This window comes from Tiliqua scincoides, chromosome 2, assembly GCF_035046505.1.
Source record: "Tiliqua scincoides isolate rTilSci1 chromosome 2, rTilSci1.hap2, whole genome shotgun sequence".
NCBI classification, from domain to species: Eukaryota; Metazoa; Chordata; class Lepidosauria; order Squamata; family Scincidae; genus Tiliqua; species Tiliqua scincoides.
In genome coordinates this window covers 211,977,845-211,994,227 of record NC_089822.1, presented here as the reverse complement: position 1 = coordinate 211,994,227, position 16,383 = coordinate 211,977,845, and the positions used below count along the sequence as shown (strand labels likewise).

At 43.2% G+C, this 16,383-nt stretch overlaps 1 protein-coding gene across 1 annotated transcript in view; it reads right to left on the bottom strand.

Annotated features, from left to right (window-relative positions):
* Positions 1-16,383, bottom strand: part of SLC6A11 (solute carrier family 6 member 11) — a 143,463-nt gene that overhangs the window by 108,678 nt on the left and 18,402 nt on the right. Inside the window, exon 4 of the mRNA XM_066613372.1 lies at positions 16,055-16,145. Coding sequence (XP_066469469.1) covers positions 16,055-16,145 — 91 coding nt within the window. The remainder of the gene's footprint in view (positions 1-16,054; positions 16,146-16,383) is intronic.

The following is a 16,383-nucleotide window of genomic DNA, read 5'->3' as shown; positions in this document are numbered from 1 at the left end:
GTCTTGCAAATTCAGTATCAGATGTAAACATGTCCCAGAATGACTTGATGGGGAAAGTTTAGCAACCATGTTGTATTTTAAATGCAACAGAATAGAGTGCATTTGAAGGTTCCCAGGCAAGCAGCACCTCCAGGTAAAGACAAGAAGGCTCAGAGCACAATCCTAAGCATATGTTTACTCATAAGTAAGTCCCATTATAGTCAGTGGGGGCTTACTACCAGGAAAGTCTGGATAGGGTTGTAGCCTAAGAGCCCAATCCTATGTGTGCCTACTCAGAAGTAGATCCCATTATAGTCAATGAGGCTTACTCCCAGGAAAGTGTGGATAGGATTGTAGCCTCAGGCAGTTGGGCTGCAATCCATAGAAGCAAATCCCACTGAATACAGTGAGGCTTACTTGGGAGGAAACCTGCATAGGACTGGGCTGTTAGAGAAGGCAAGGAGTAGAATGACGACTGTTCAACCTTTCATGTGGGCTGTGGGATGAAGTCTCCCTCCACTGCTTGTTTTCATGTCTGTGATACAGAGGCAGTGAAAAAAAGGCTGGCCTTGCTTTGTGCAAGGCCTTTTGTAGGCCTTGAGCTACTGCAAGACCTTCATTCATTCCTATAAGTTCCATCTCTAATATATTCATTTATGTAATTTTATTCAAATTTGAAATGTAAATTAATTTTTTTTCCCCTGGTCCCAACACAGTGTCAGAGAGATGATGTGGCCCTTTCCAGCATTGGAAAACTTTGAATAGGATCCGTACCCTACATTGTGTTTGTCAGGACTCAATGTTTAAATGGGGGCTAGTATCTACCCCTCAGTGTGGTTGCAGGTTCTCCCACCAAACCATGTACCACATTGTGTCTGGCTGCAAACTGAGAGCATATACTGGCCCTTAGTCTGACTTTTTCTTTGAAGGTAACTCTGTCCTTGAATGGCTGCATGAACCGGACATTGACATTTGATCTAGTCTAACTGATATATAAGTCCATGTATTATATGCCATACACTAAATAAATAAAGATGTGGCCCTCCTGCCAAAAGGTTTGGACACCCCTGCTCTTGCTGAATGAAACAGTTGTTGAGCTAGGTCACTCTCATGCTGACAGAGCTAGGGAGAGAGAGCAAGGTAGAATAAGAGAGAGACAAAGCAGGCCCATAGAGGCAAATATGTTTCTCCTATTGCAAAAATTCTCAGATTTACACACAAAATGCATATATTATTTTCTATAATTGACCTGCTCCAGCCACCATAAAAGCAAGACTGAGGGACGTGTTCCTGGCAGCTGAATGTTTGGGGACCCCTGCTTTAGAGGCATTTGTCTGGTTGGAAACAGAATCCTAGACTACAAACAAACCTCGTTCTGATCTAGCAAGCCAATTTCTTAAATACAGTTCTTAGCCACTGAAGTGTCCAAGGAGGGAGGTAGTAGTCAATAGATTTGACTCCCTTTTTCAAAATTCCCCTCCCAGATGCAATGGGCTCAATGCCCAACCCTTGCACGAAGCAAGTGCTCAAAACAGGGGAAGAGGTCCAGAGAGCCCTCAAACAAAAGCAGCTTTCACCCTGCCCTGACCAGCTGGCCCCTTCTCTATCTCTACAAGCATCCAAAGGCAGCCCATGCACCCTTACCTCGCGCTCTCACTCTTGCCTCACTCCATCACCCAGTAACTTTTCCAACAGCCTCAACTTCCCACCTCCTGCCACACAATGCAGGCATGCCATGGCTCACTCGTCATCCATCAGGCAGGAGGAGAGCAAGAGCATGAAAGAGTAAACACAGATGATCTTGTCTTTTTTCCAATTGATCCTGTCACAGCATCCAAAGAAAGTCACTTGGGTCTTTGCATCCTCCTTCCTCCTTGCTGTGTGATAGGGAAGCAAGGCACACAACGGGTATATGGAAAAATGCCTTGTGACTCCCCCTTCCTGAGGTCATGCTGCTCTTTCCTCTCAGCACTGAACCCATGGAGAAGGTTGAGTTTGCACATACGATATAGCCAGCGTTTGCAAATATAATGGAACAGGATTGGACCATCAAGGGGAGTGGCTTTCATTTGCTATGTTGTCTCTTTTGCCTATCAATATTATTGTGTTTTTAACACTGATTCTGGAAGAACAAAGGATATCAATTAGTTACATTGGTATATGCTTGGGCACAGCAAGAGTCATCTTGGAGCCCAATTCTGAGCTCTGCACACCGGCTTACCACAAGCGTGTACTGTTGCAAACATGCCTTAAGGCACGTTTGTGAGCCCTAACACCGGGCATGAGAGCAGAGAGGAAAGCAGGGGCACGGGGGGGGAGGCAGAGAGGAGGCATTCAGGGGAGAGGGGAAGGGGGGAGGGCAGGGAGGAGGCATGTTGGGGGAGGGATTGGGGAGAGACCAGTGGAGCCAAGTCCACCGGATCCAAAGCCTCCGCGTCAGGCTCGCCCCTTCACACAGAGGCTCTTACCTCACTGCTGACCAAAAGACAAGACAGCCCCATTGCAGGGGCTTGGCATTTGTTTTCTTGGCAAGCCATAACGCTGTTGTTGTGAAATAACTCTTAATATTTTTATTCTTGGTCTTAACACGTAAAACCAGTTTTCATACATAAGCAATCCAATCTCTACATTACAAGATGCACAAGAACAAATTGTCTTTGCTGGTGTTTCTGCTGCATCTTTTTAGATTATGAGACCTTTGGAAGTTGATGATACACAACAATTAAAACACCTGCTTGGCAGGAAAAAGATACAGGCTAGTTTTCCCAACTGCCCTTCCTGAGTCCTCACTCAGGCCTGGCTGGAGGTAACCGAGCACCACCCAAATCTAGTATACTAGAGCTCCTTTCCTCCTTCGTTTCCCACAGCCCCACACAGAGGCCAAGATAAGGATAAAAACCCAGAGACCCATGCTTTTGTAGCATTCCAGAGATCTGACTCAGCAATACAATCCCTTCAGAAAATGCCCTCCACTCTGGAACTGGCCTCAAATGGCCCCCAAAATTGGTATTTAGTCCTCAAGGCAGAATGTCTTCACCAGGTCACTGGTGTTTCTGCTGTAGTCTTCTCTCTCCTCCTTTCCATCAGCAGGAACTAAACAAACCTCCTCACAGATGGCAACTGCTGTTGAGAGCCAGCAATTACTTATCTTTTGTATTATACCTTATATTCAAACAGGTAATTAGAGGTCACTAATACTGTTTTCAATTGAAACTGTTTTCAATCAAGTTTTTTACTATTACAAAGGCTTGGGGAGCCCTGCAGAGGCACCTGCAGGGCTCCCTGCACTCCTTGAAGGCCAGCAGTCGATAAGGTAAGGTTAAAAACCCCCTCCTCCCTGGCAGCAGCGCGATCCTGGGGATTGTGTTGCTGCCTTCCCCCCCCCCGCCCCTTAAGGGATCTGAGCTAAGTGTTTTCCAGGCTCAGGTGCACCAATTTGGGAACCACTGCACTAGGAAACTCATCAATGACAAACATCTGGATATGATTGTCAGGGGTCGAGCCCTTATCCGAGCCTTACCTGGCTGCAGGCCAGGGACAGAACTGCCTGGCCACAGAGCCACCACCACCTCTCCAGCTGACCAGCTAAGGCGTAGGGCAGCTGGGTGGGAGAGACTGTCCCCCCAGAGCTCACCTGACTGAAGCAGTGAGTAGGGCCGGGTCACCATTAACCACCAAAGAGGAGGGAAGCAGGCCAGGGTCAGGGCCCCTTTAAGCCTAGAGAGGGAGGAAGGGGAGGAGCCAAGGGTGTGGCTGGGAAGGATAAAAGCAGGGAGGCCTGTGATGACAGGCAGTTCTGTAGAGGGAAGGCAGGAGGCTGGAGCCCCTGCCTGAAGACCAAGGGCCCGAGGTCCTGCCTCCAGGGAAGAGGACAAGGGTGTCGTGAATCCCCTCCCCCTGGCTTGGTCTGAGGCTTCCCCTACAAGGAACCCCAGGGAGGTGGACACCCCACCCAGGGGTCCCAAGAGACCATCCAGCCGACCCTCGGCACCCTGCCAGGTGACGCCCAGAGACCCCCCCTTTTTGGGGTACCCCTCACAATCATAATACATAAGACAAGCAGGATCAGCTTTTAAAATCTAATAAAAACAGGAAGTCTTGTTCAACACTCAGTTTGCTATATTTTCTACACAATAGGATGCCTGACATGTTGAGCTGCAGTCTGTTTTTAAAAAAATGCAATCACAGTCATTCAGTTCAAAAGTCAGGTTCAGGACCAGCACATCTGTGACCATATCCTGGTAAATGTTTGTATTTATTTATTCAAAAACATTTGTATAATAGCTTCCAGAAGCTACAAATCAAACATAAAAATACAGATTTATTAGCAAAGTTGGACTTTTCATTTTATATAAATACTGTTAATAATAAATACTGTTAATATGATTTCAAGTACAAGAGAGCTGTTCATATATTAGGCACCAGAAGGCAAAGTTCATATATTAGGCACCAAGGAAAGCAAAACAGAAGGATAGCAATTCAGGGTACTTTTACACATGCCTGCAGAGGCCTGTTGCCCTGTAACTCAGTTAAGTTTGCCACATAACAGAATTCAGGTAAGGAGAAGTATGCATGCATTACTCCCAAAGTTTATTGGGTTTGAGCTGAAACAGTAAATGTACCTTCAATCTGACCAATATGAAGCCAGAAAAGCACTTACAGATCCCAAACCAACTCACATCACTCTCATAGTGACTCTGCCCATACCAGAAAGAAGTGACAGAGGGTGCACAAGTATCAACCCTTGTTGGTATTATCCTCAGTAATAAAATAAATTAGCCAACAGCAACTATGTGACTGAAAATAATCAATATAGTACTTGAAATCACAAATGAATCCATTTGTATTTGTAAAAGAACCCTTCGTATGCAGATGCTGTTCAGAAAAACATTATCCAAGACACTGCAAATTTTTCATGCATGTCTGAGAGGCAAAAAAGAAATTCCATCGAAATAAAGGTTTCTTACCCTCTTGTTGCCCTCTTGTTACCCTCTAGCTTTTTTCTAGTTTAGGTATATATAACTTTCCTGAAACACTCAATTTCATGATATGCTGCACAATCCTATGCACACTGACTCAGAAGTACTGGTAAGTTCCACTAATTTCAAATGGAACACAACCCTGTATTAAGTTTGTGCAGCCTCTGTTAAGAGGGCACAAGTTTAATGCATATTCTTGCCAATATAACAAAGATAATGTTTTTTTTCAGATTACTATGAATGATGCACTTGTTATCACTCCTGACCAAACTGCCAAACAATCTAAAATCAAATATAAATTTATATTCCAGAAACCTAATACAAAAACATTTTTAGGATGTATAATGGGGGATTGGCATTACATGTTCTGTTTCATGACATGCATTTCTTTTGCAAACAAATTCATATTTGCCATCACTTATTTGATTTTCTCAAATATGCAGCCCTATATGAGCACCTTGGATCCTGCGGAGCGGAGCTCCACGGATCCACCTCCCATCCCTCCCCCAGGCAAGCCTCCAGCCCGTCTCCCCTCCCCGCATCACACCCCGTCACGCCTCCTCCCCACCCTCTCTCCACCCCCCACCAGCCTCTCCCTCCCCAGAACTCCTCCTCCTCGCCCCCGCCCCCACTCCGCCTACCGTTCCACAGCTCAACAGTCCGGGAGACCACCGATCTGCGGAAGCTGAGCAACCACCCCACACTAGCCCAGCACCAGCCAGTGCTGGGCTAGCACCGGCAGGAGCCCAGCGATGAGGCCAGCAAATGTGCCTTATGGCACATTTGTGACAGTGCTCAGAGGCACGGAGCCATGCCACCGAGCATAGGATTGGGCCCTGAGTCTGCAGTTACAGAGGAGGGAGGACTGTATTCATTTTTTCTTCTTTGATTTTCTATTCCAGTTTTCTCAAACTGTAGGTGGGTCGCAAGCCAATTTCAGGTGGATACCCATTCATTTCAATATTATATTTTTAATATATTAGGCTTGATGCTACCATGGTATGTGACTGCATTTGGAGAACTGTTACAGACCTGTACATTGAACAGGATACTCTGTATATGCTTTTAACAATGATAGTAAATGAACTTACTCCTGGGTAAATGTGGATAGGATTGCAGCCTAGAATTGTTAAAAATTGCCCTGCTTGATGATGTCACTTCCAGTCCTGACATAACTTCTGGTGGGTCCTGACAGATTCTCATTCTAAACAAGTGGGTCCCGGTGCTAAAAGTGTGAGAACCACTGTTCTATTCTGTTACATTTTATTGTACATCATCCTGAGCTGACTAAGGGCAGAAAAGGTAGAGTAGATAGGTTTTCAAATAAGTCATACTTTTTGGGAGGTGGCATCTTGTTTGGGGTGCACTGCAGAAAGGATTGAAATTCTAAAAACAAAGGCAATTTGAAGCCTACCTGATTACCATCTTACTAGAACTCAAAATCTGGCCCAGTATCAAAGAGAAGGTTTCTTTCTTTCTTTATGTCTTTCACATAAAAACCAATCAGAGCTCATGATTTTAAGACAAACACGCAGATGAAAACATTGTATGCATCCAAATGAAAGTTTTCACATGGCCTCCTGTGAACTGAACACAAACCGACGGGTCTGGCACAGCACAATGTTCCTCAAATTGAACACAAAAAAGGTCCAGTCCAGAGAATAGCTGAATGAGTGTGTAGAGGCTAAGTGTGCCAGGATCAGGCCCAAACTTGCTAATGACTTTTGATGGATTGTGGGGATTAGTAACAATGTGTCTCCTGCAGTTATTTGCAGCCTGAATAAAGCAGGAGAAACTCTTTTTGACTTTGTGAAGGCGTATGTGTTGCGTGTGTTTAACCTTCTCCTTCTACAGAGCACAGTCCCTTTTCCTTTGGGGGGAAAAAGTGTTTTATTCTCTTTGGACTTTACTTGAGAACCCGAAGGATATGCCACCTCTTCCAGAGACTGACAGGGTAACAACTAGGTCTTCTTTAGCTGAGGCATGGGTTGTTACTCAGCTAACAAAGGGAACTACTGAGGTGGAAAAAACTTCATCACCATGTCACCTCCGTTTACCCAAATCCTTTTCTAAAAAGCAGTTAGGCTCTATTTCCAGACCATTGTAAAAGATTTAAACAGAGCCAGGAAGCAGAAATTGCATCAATAGGTTCCTTCAGCTGCACTTCTCACTTTGAACGATTCTCTTCTTAGCTATGACTGTTTACTTGGCAAGGGAGTCTGAACTTCATTCCCAGCATGCACATCTTATCTGCATGTACTCCAGTCTGCCCATGATCACAACAATGGGATAAGCCAGTATCATTAGTATCTTTCCACCCCTTTATTTTTAACAGAACTTTGGTGACTATTTGAATAGGGCTTTCAAATAATTGTGGGCGCAATCCTAATCCACTTTCCAGCACTGATAGAAGGGCAATACAACTCTTAGGTAAGAAAACAAACATTCCCTTATTTTGAGGAGGCCTCCATGACAACCACCCAACTTCAGGATGCAGCATACGTCCCATGGGCACAGCTATGCCAGTGCTGGAAAGTGCATTAGCATTAGGGCCTGTGATCCTTAACAGTCCTACAGTACCATAACTCATCACAAAGGGAGATTTAGTGCAGAGAGGGAGGGTTTACACTTCAGTCATCTTTTCCAGCACACTGATTGGATCGCATTGACCACACACCAGATCATGCTGTGATCCATTTCAACATGCAGGTCGGGGGAAGAATACCAGGCAAATCTCTCACAAAAACCCTTGACTTCCAACAAGCGGACATCCCTCAAATGAGGAGGCTGGTTAGAAGGAGGTTGAAAGGGAAGGTAAAAAGAGTCCAATCTCTACAGAGTGCATGGTGGTTGCTTAAAACAACAGTTACAGAGGCCCAGCGGAAGTGTATACCACAAAGGAAGAAAGGCTTGACTAAGTCCAGGAGGGTGCCCACATGGCTAACCAGCCAAGTTAGAGAGGCCGTAAAGGGCAAGGAAGCTTCCTTCCATGAATGGAAGTCTTGCCCTAATGAGGAGAATAAAAAGGAACATAAACTGTGGCAAAAGAAATGTAAGAAGGTGATACGGGAGCCCAAGCGAGACTATGAGGAACACATGGCCAGCAACATTAAGGGGAATAATAAAAGTTTCTTCAAATAAGTTAGAAGCAGGAAACCTGCCAGAGAAGCGGTTGGCCCTCTGGATGGTGAGGGAGGGAAAGAGGAGCTAAAAGGAGACTTACAGATGGCAGAGAAATTAAATGAGTTCTTTGCATCTGTCTTCACAGCAGAAGATACCTCGGGCAGATACCGCTGCCCGAACAGTTCCTCCTGACCAAGGAATTAAGTCAGATAGAGGTTAAAAGAGAAGATATTTCAGACCTCATTGATAAATTAAAGATCAATAAGTCACCGGGCCCTGATGGCATCCACCCAAGAGTTATTAAAGAATTGAAGAATGAAGTTGCTGATCTCGTGACTAAAATATGCAACTTGTCCCTCAAAGCAGCCACAGTGCCAGAGGATTGGAGGATAGCAAATGTCATACCAATCTTTAAAAAGGGAAAGAGGGGGGACCAGGGAAACTATAGGCTGGTCAGCCTAACATTTATACCGGGTAAGATGGTGGAATGCCTCATCAAAGACAGAATCTCAAAACACACAGTTGAACAGGCCTTGCTGAGGGAGAATCAGCATGGCTTCTGTAAGGGTAAGTCTTGCCTCACGAACCTTATAGAATTCTTTGAAAAGGTCAACAGGCATGTGGAAGTGGGAGAACCCGTGGACATTATATATCTGGACTTTCAGAAGGCATTCAACATGGTTCCTCACCGAAGGCTACTGAAAAACTCCACAGTCAGGGAATTAGAGGGCAGGTCCTCTCCTGGACTGAGAACTGGTTGAAGAACAGGAAACAGAGAGTGGGTGTCAATGGGCAATTTTCACAATGGAGAGAGGTGAAAAGCGGTGTGTCCCAAGGATCTGTCCTGGGACCGGTGCTTTTCAACCTCTTCATAAATGACCTGGAGACAGGGGTGAGCACTGAGGTGGCTACGTTTGCAGACAACACCAAACTTTTCCAAATGGTGAAGACCAGAAGTGATTGTGAGGAGCTCCAGAAGGATCCCTCCAAACTGGCAGAATGGGTAGCAAAATGGCAGATGCGCTTCAATGTCAGTAAGTGTAAAGTCATGCACATTGGGGCAAAAAATCAAAACTCCACATATAGGCTAATGGGTTCTGAGCTGTCTGTGACAGATCAGGAGAGAGATCTTGGGGTGGTGGTGGACAGGTCGATGAAAGTGTCGATCCAATGTGTGGTGGCAGTGAAGAAGGCCAATTCTATGCTTGGGATCATTAGAAAAGGTATTGAGAACAAAACAGCTAATATTATAATGCCATTGTACAAATCGATGATAAGGCCACACCTGGAGTATTGTGTCCAGTTCTGGTCACCACATCTCAAAAAGGACATAGTGGAAATGGAAAAGGTGCAAAAGAGAGTGACTAAGATGATTACTGGGCTGGGGCACCTTCCTTATGAGGAAAGGCTACGGTGTTTGGGCCTCTTCAGCCTAGAAAAGAGACGCCTGAGGGGGGACATGATTGAGACATACAAAATTATGCATGGATAAAGTGGATAGAGAGATGCTCTTTACACTCTCACATAACACCAGAACCAGGGGACATCCACTAAAATTGAGTGTTGGGAGAGTTAGGACAGACAAAAGAAAATACTTCTTTACTCAACGTGTGGTCGATCTGTGGAACTCCTTGCCACAGGATGTGGTGACGGCATCTGGCCTGGATGCCTTTAAAAGGGGATTGGACAAGTCTGGAGAAAAAATCCATTATGGGTTACAAGTCATGATGTGTATGTGCAACCTCCTGATTTTAGAAATGGGCTATGTCAGAATCCCAGATGCAAGGGAGGGCACCAGGATGCAGGTCTCAGGGCACCGCTGCAGCTCTGCAGTCAGTGAGTGCCACAAACATGTTGTAAAGCACATTCACGGCTCTCAGCACCGATGCTAGCTCACGTCGGTGGATCACTGGTGCTCCGCTGTTTTGCAGTCGCCCGAACCGTCGGGTGGTGAGGAGGTAGGTGGGGTTGTGGGGGGCAGCAGGGAGGAGGCATGCTGGAGGTGAGAGGTGGGACTGACACAGAGGCACTCGATTCTACAGCAGCCCAAAGGTTGCTGCAGAATCGAGTAGCTCCATTGCGGGGCGACTTGCCTTACCTGGAGGAAGCAATGAAAGTCCCCTTCTCTTGAGGTGCCACCAGCATTGCCTGGTTAGCGCTCAGAATGCCGTTGCAGTCATTTTTGGCACCGCAGCAACCCCACACTCCGGGCATCATAGGATTGGGTTGTAAGGTCTCAGAAACTTTGCAATAGGAACTAGGTGCAACCCACAAAAAAAGAGCTGGTGTCATTAATATTTGGTGCTAAATATCTGTATGCACCAGATTTTTTTTGGGGGGGGGGGGGGCCCTGTGGCAAGGATTACTGTTCACAGATCATACTTTTTATAAATGCTCACACAGTAACTGAACATTATACTTGGTACTGTACAGACACCAGAAGTCCTATTGTGCTATCCTGAAATTCAGACCAAAATCACATTGCAGTGAAGGAAAGGGAAGAGAAGAATCAGGATTGTAGTTTTTGCTGCCCTCTATTACCTGGTCTCTGCCTTGGATAAAAAAAGGTCCGCGCATTTCAAGTTAAGACTGCACTGAGTTAACTTACAGATGTTAGATATTCCAGAATATGGGCGGGGGAATCATTTATCATAATCTGTGATACCAGACGGCCTGCCTGTTCCAGTGCAGGTTAGAATTGGGATACCCAAATCTCAACTTCTTTTTACTTATTAAAAAAAACAACACAGAACCAGAAGTCATGGTTCAATGCAGTTCATCTTTGGCTGATTCACTTCTAAGGTACAAAGAACACAGGAACCATTTCACTTGATATATAGATATAGATATAATAGATAATAGTCAGTCCAGAGAAGAATACTATGAAGCTCATCCTACAATGTTGTCAGACATAAAAAGTTTCCCTAAACATCTTCTACAGGTATCAAACATGCAGATATCCCCAGTATTATAATGACTCTTAAGTCCCTACATGTTCATGAAACTAACCCCAATGTATGCAATTGGGTCTGATAAATCTGCTCTTCTCTAGATATTTCTGTTTTCCTTCCCACACCACTTATTAAATCAAAGCTGAAATGAAAAGTACTTTTCAAAACCACTAATACAAGTTCAGTATTAATTGCCTCTATTTGTTTAAAAGATTTTTACCCTGCCTTTCCTCTGTCAGAGCAGATGCCCATGGCGGCTTACAATTTACAGCTATATATGCAATATATAAAAACAATAAATAAAATCACAAAAAAAACCATTCAGAGGAGGGCAAGCTATTTACAACCAAGGAATACTACAGAGGCACAAGAAGCAGACAAAAGCCAGAAAGATGAAAAATGTTTTGAGCCCTCACCAAAATGCCATGTGGGAGGGGTAGATCTTAATTCACCCTGCAGGGAGTTACATAATTGTAAATTTGTACAATTTGAATTGGCTCTAAATTTGTATTCACTCATCACAAATCTACAAAATGTGATTTTAAGATGGTAGTGAATGTCTGGTATAAACCAGTCCATAGCCATTTAAATGAAATGAAATGGTATTACAGAAACTCTTGCTCCTTCTACCCCTGCAAGACAAGTCTTCAAAAGATAAGCCCTTATAAGAATGGATAATACTTTATATTTCCATGAGTGGCAAAATGATTTATTGAAAAGGCCAACACTACAAAATGCTTATGGGCGGCTATTACAGATTTTTATTAAAAGTTCAGTTTACACTTTTGGCAGGAAACCCTGGAGTTCCTCTCTAATTTTGCCTTTTTGGGGCTGAGGGGTTGCCTCTTCAAACACAGGTCTACACTCTATTGCACACTGTTTGTGAATGGACGATACCTAAATTCCCTTACTTTGAAACGTATTTCGACTATGTGCAGCATGACAGATGAGGAAAAAAGTCATCGAATCTTCTCAACATTTGCTGAAATGGGAACTTGCATTTCTCACCAATCATTTAAAAGAAGGACTTAGTGGCTCATGTGTACAAATTATTCCTCTACCAAAGCATCATTCTGAACTAAGCAAAAGCTTCAATGATTCAGCGGTATATAAATACAGTTAATAATAATAATAATAATAGTAATTTAGTACAAACAAATTGCCCAGACAACAAGGAAATAAGCTTAACATAATTATTGTCATTTACTGGAATCACTGCCCACACACACTGCTGGAACTGAATAATTATAGCTTTTGTTCTAGAAGGTGGCATCTCCCAAAAACAGGGTTAATAAAGGCAGAGTTTTGATCAGATTGTAGCTGCTCAGGGAAAAAACCAATATGAAAAGCACTAATGGAATTAATCAGTTTTCCAGGTAAAGCCACTGGTAGTGAACACAGTTGTACTAGTTAATACTTCAGAACAGTACATCACAAACATGTGAAAACTGGACTGCTGCATAATATGCATGCCATAAGAGCACCAGACATAAGCCAATAATTATGCAATGGGCAGCATTCAGAACATCACACCGTAGGAACATGGGTAGTTGAAGACTGACAGCAGAAGATAGATATAAAATATATACTCATATACAGTATATAGCAGCTAATGTCAATAAGCATAAACAAAACCATGACATGTCTTCTCCTAATCATATATATAAGGAGTACATATATATATATATATACATATATGATTATATATATATAAGAATGGCTCCCTCTCTTGAGACCTTTCGGCGAGGCCTGAAGACCCTTCTGTTTAAACAGGCCTTCTGAGTTCTTGGCCTTTTAACATCTTTTTAACATCTTTTAATATTTTTTACAGGCCTGATTCTTTTATGACTTGCTGCTGCTCTATGCTCTTTTTACCTATTTTTTTTTACTCTGACTGCTGTTTTTTATGATGTGTTAATATGTTTTTATTTGTTTTTAAATTATGTTTTTAATATGTTGTAAGCCGCCTTGAGTCCCTTCGGGGAGAAAGGCGGGGTAAAAATAAAGTTATTATTATTATTATTATTATTATTATGAGAGAGAGAGAGAGACTAAAAATACTGTTCATACATATTTTTCATCCGCGATAGAGGGGACAACTGCACACCCTCAAAGAAAACTCTGAATTGAGATCCAAGCACATCCAAGCAAACCTTAAAATTACTGCATTAAATCAATATCAAATCAAAATACAATCAGAGCCAAAAAGTAAAATTAAAGGAAAGCTCTTAAACACAAGACAAGGCTTGAATAAAAGTAACACTTTACACCAAGGTTTTTCAAACTGGGGCGCCGCGACGCCCCAGCCTGTGAGCCCTGGCCTCTGCCCCCTTAAGGGGCAGGGGCAGCAAGGAGGCAGGGAGGAGGTAGCCAGGATCACGCTACTCAGGGGGCTGCAGGGGCTTGGTTGCACTTACCAGAGCCTCCTGCAGCCTTCCGGGGGTGCGGGGAGCCCTGTGAGACCATCTGCAGGGCTCCCTGATGCTATAGAAGTGAAAGTGGAGCGATCGTGCTCCACTTCCACGAAACCAGAAGTGGAGCGCAATCGCTCCACTTTCACAGCCCTGCAGACGGCTTTACACAATCAGAGCACAAAAGTGTCACAGCAGCAGCTGAGCAGACCTAGTTACACAACCAAACACATAATATAATGAAATGTGAGAGTCTCAAACAGTGCCTCTTCCACTTATTTCAAACTATTGGTTTGAGACATATGAAATGTTGTAGCCTGGTTGTACTTCACCGGTGTTTGGTGAACCAGATGCCAAATATTTCCAAACCTAGGATTGGGTATCTGTTTTTGGTTTTTCTTTCTGCCTCTACAACTAGAAAGTATGTTTATTTTGTAACTCTGTTTTTAGTGATTCAGAATTGGGAACACCAATGAAAAGTGTTCCAGTGAGAAAAGTATTTTCCAGTGAGGAAAGCTAGAGAGGCTACTTTCAAAGTGAAAACTACACAACCTCTTCAAAATAAGATATACAGTACAAGTTTGTCAAGATAGCAAAGCTGTCATTGGTCTCTCTCCTTTCTAGCTATTGATTTCAGTGCATAGCACACTTCCAAGTGCTTAATAAATGAAAAAAAACAATCTTCCAGATATATTATCAGTATCTCACATTTTTGCCTTCATCTCTGTACACCACTGCATTCAAAAATTATGGTACAAGTCAGATCAAAAAGGTTTAAGGAATAACATAAAATTCTGAATTGTGACTGTGTGTCAGACTCAGTGATTCACTGGGTGCTTTGGAACAAGCAATAGAAAATATTAATACAGAAGATTATAAAATTGGAGGGGAGTTTATCAAACAGGGCAACAACACCAAGAGGTCCCTCTCCCTTATTGTAACCCACCTCATCTCAGACAGTGAGGTCAGTTGGAGAAAGCCCTCTAAAGATTATCTTAGTATACAAGAAGTCTCAGGTTGGAGTATAGGTCCAGCCTTTTTATACATGGATTTTTTATAGATGGATTTGACTCAAAGCGAATGGCCACTGCAAATGAGAAGGAATGTGCTGATCCCTGGAGAAGGGAAAAAATGCACCCCTTTAATATCAGTTTGAAAAACTGAATAGTCCTTTAACAATAGCCTGCTTAATGAGAAAGAGAGAGGGCAGCTCCCTGACAATCCATCAGTCCTTCTCTCTCCAGTGGCCCCTCCCTTCCCCCTGAGCAGGTGAAAGAAAGGTGATCACTTTGCATTGGTGAAGACTGAGGACTGATTGATGGATTGTCTTCTTAATGACTCTTATCTCACACCACAAAAGGTCAGCAAGGCTGTTTTTAAATCACTGGAGCAAAGAAACTTTGTTTTTTAAATTGATTTGCTACAGTCCATTTTTTGCTATCCATGTGAGTGCTTGGAAGGGAACCCACACGAATAATGAGGCTCAACCTGTATTTAGGTTCCAGGCCATGCAGGATTTTAAGGTAAACACCAACAATTTGCATTGTCCCTGGAAATAAGAAAGTAGTGGAACTGCTTATGCCAATGGTTCCAAATCCGTGTGCCATGGTGCTCAAGGATGTGGCAGCTCACTCACAGGGGCAGGCCACACAGCCTCTTCTTTCTGACTCACAAGGCTGTAATCACAAAAAATCTCATGCAACAGAATGAGAATCGTGCAAGATCTCATGCTATTCTCACAAGACCTTGCACTATTCTAGCAAGATCTTGCACAATGGTGTGAAATTTTGCGTGATGGCATCACCACAACAGGGTGCCATGGATGAAGGGCACCACAGCAGCGGAAGGTTTGGGAACCACACTAACATTCCTGGAGGGGGGAACACTAAGTTTCTTCAGGAGTCTGGCCACTGCTGTAAAGCAACCCCCCCTCCTCACCTTCAGAGCCAGTCACAGCTGCAAAAGAAAGCCTTTGCTGCTTTGACTAGCTCTGAAGGCAAAGGGGGGAATGCTTTACACCAGTGGCCTGGCGCCTCAAGAAACTTAGCACCCCCCCCCCCGAACATCAGCAGAGAACCACTGGCTTAAGAAATGGCAAGACAAACTGGACCCAGTTTGTATCCTGACAGCTATATATCTTCTCATCTGTCTCCTAAACTTTGTTGCCCTGTGTCTAATTAACTACACATTTGGTTTTATTCCCAAGGAAATACATAGCATACTATATTTCTCAATCACCTCCTGGTTCCTTTCTCTACAAGTGTGGGTATAAATATACACACTATCTCTCTGCAGCATGGCACTAACAACATTGTTTAGAAAAACATTTGATTTTAATGAGATTTGCTCCAAATATATGTGCTTTGGGTGCACCCACAAATTTTCTACTCATTTCCAAAGGAAAAAATGAATTATTATCTATTCATATAAAGGAATAATTTCCAGTGTCAGCTTCATGACATATGTTAAAATAGCTTCCAACTTGGACTTCTCACATTACTAGAGGTTGGCCGCTTCCTATACTTGTTTGCTCAATGGGTTTTAATAAAATTTTGCTTGTTATAAAAATAATACTTTGATTAATTTAGAACAAAAGTTTAGATATACTTACTCCCAAAATTCCATGACTGGAGAAGTAGCATTCTGCAAAGACTGCTGAGTGCAGTTGCTCATATTAAGTTTTTGAAATTCCACACAATGCTCTACAAAAGATCAAAATAAAATTACTGACATTTAACTATGTAAACTACTTTCAAAACTAATTTTTAATGAAAATATTCCTAGTAATACTTTGTCTTAAACTTTTAAATTACTGACAGTACTGTGGAAGGGTTTACGACGGCAGAAGTGAGTTCTGCTTTTGTAAAATGGCTGCCGACGGAGTTCTCCATACGCTGGCCGTAACCATTTTGAGCATAAGGCAGCAGCATGACAACTCTG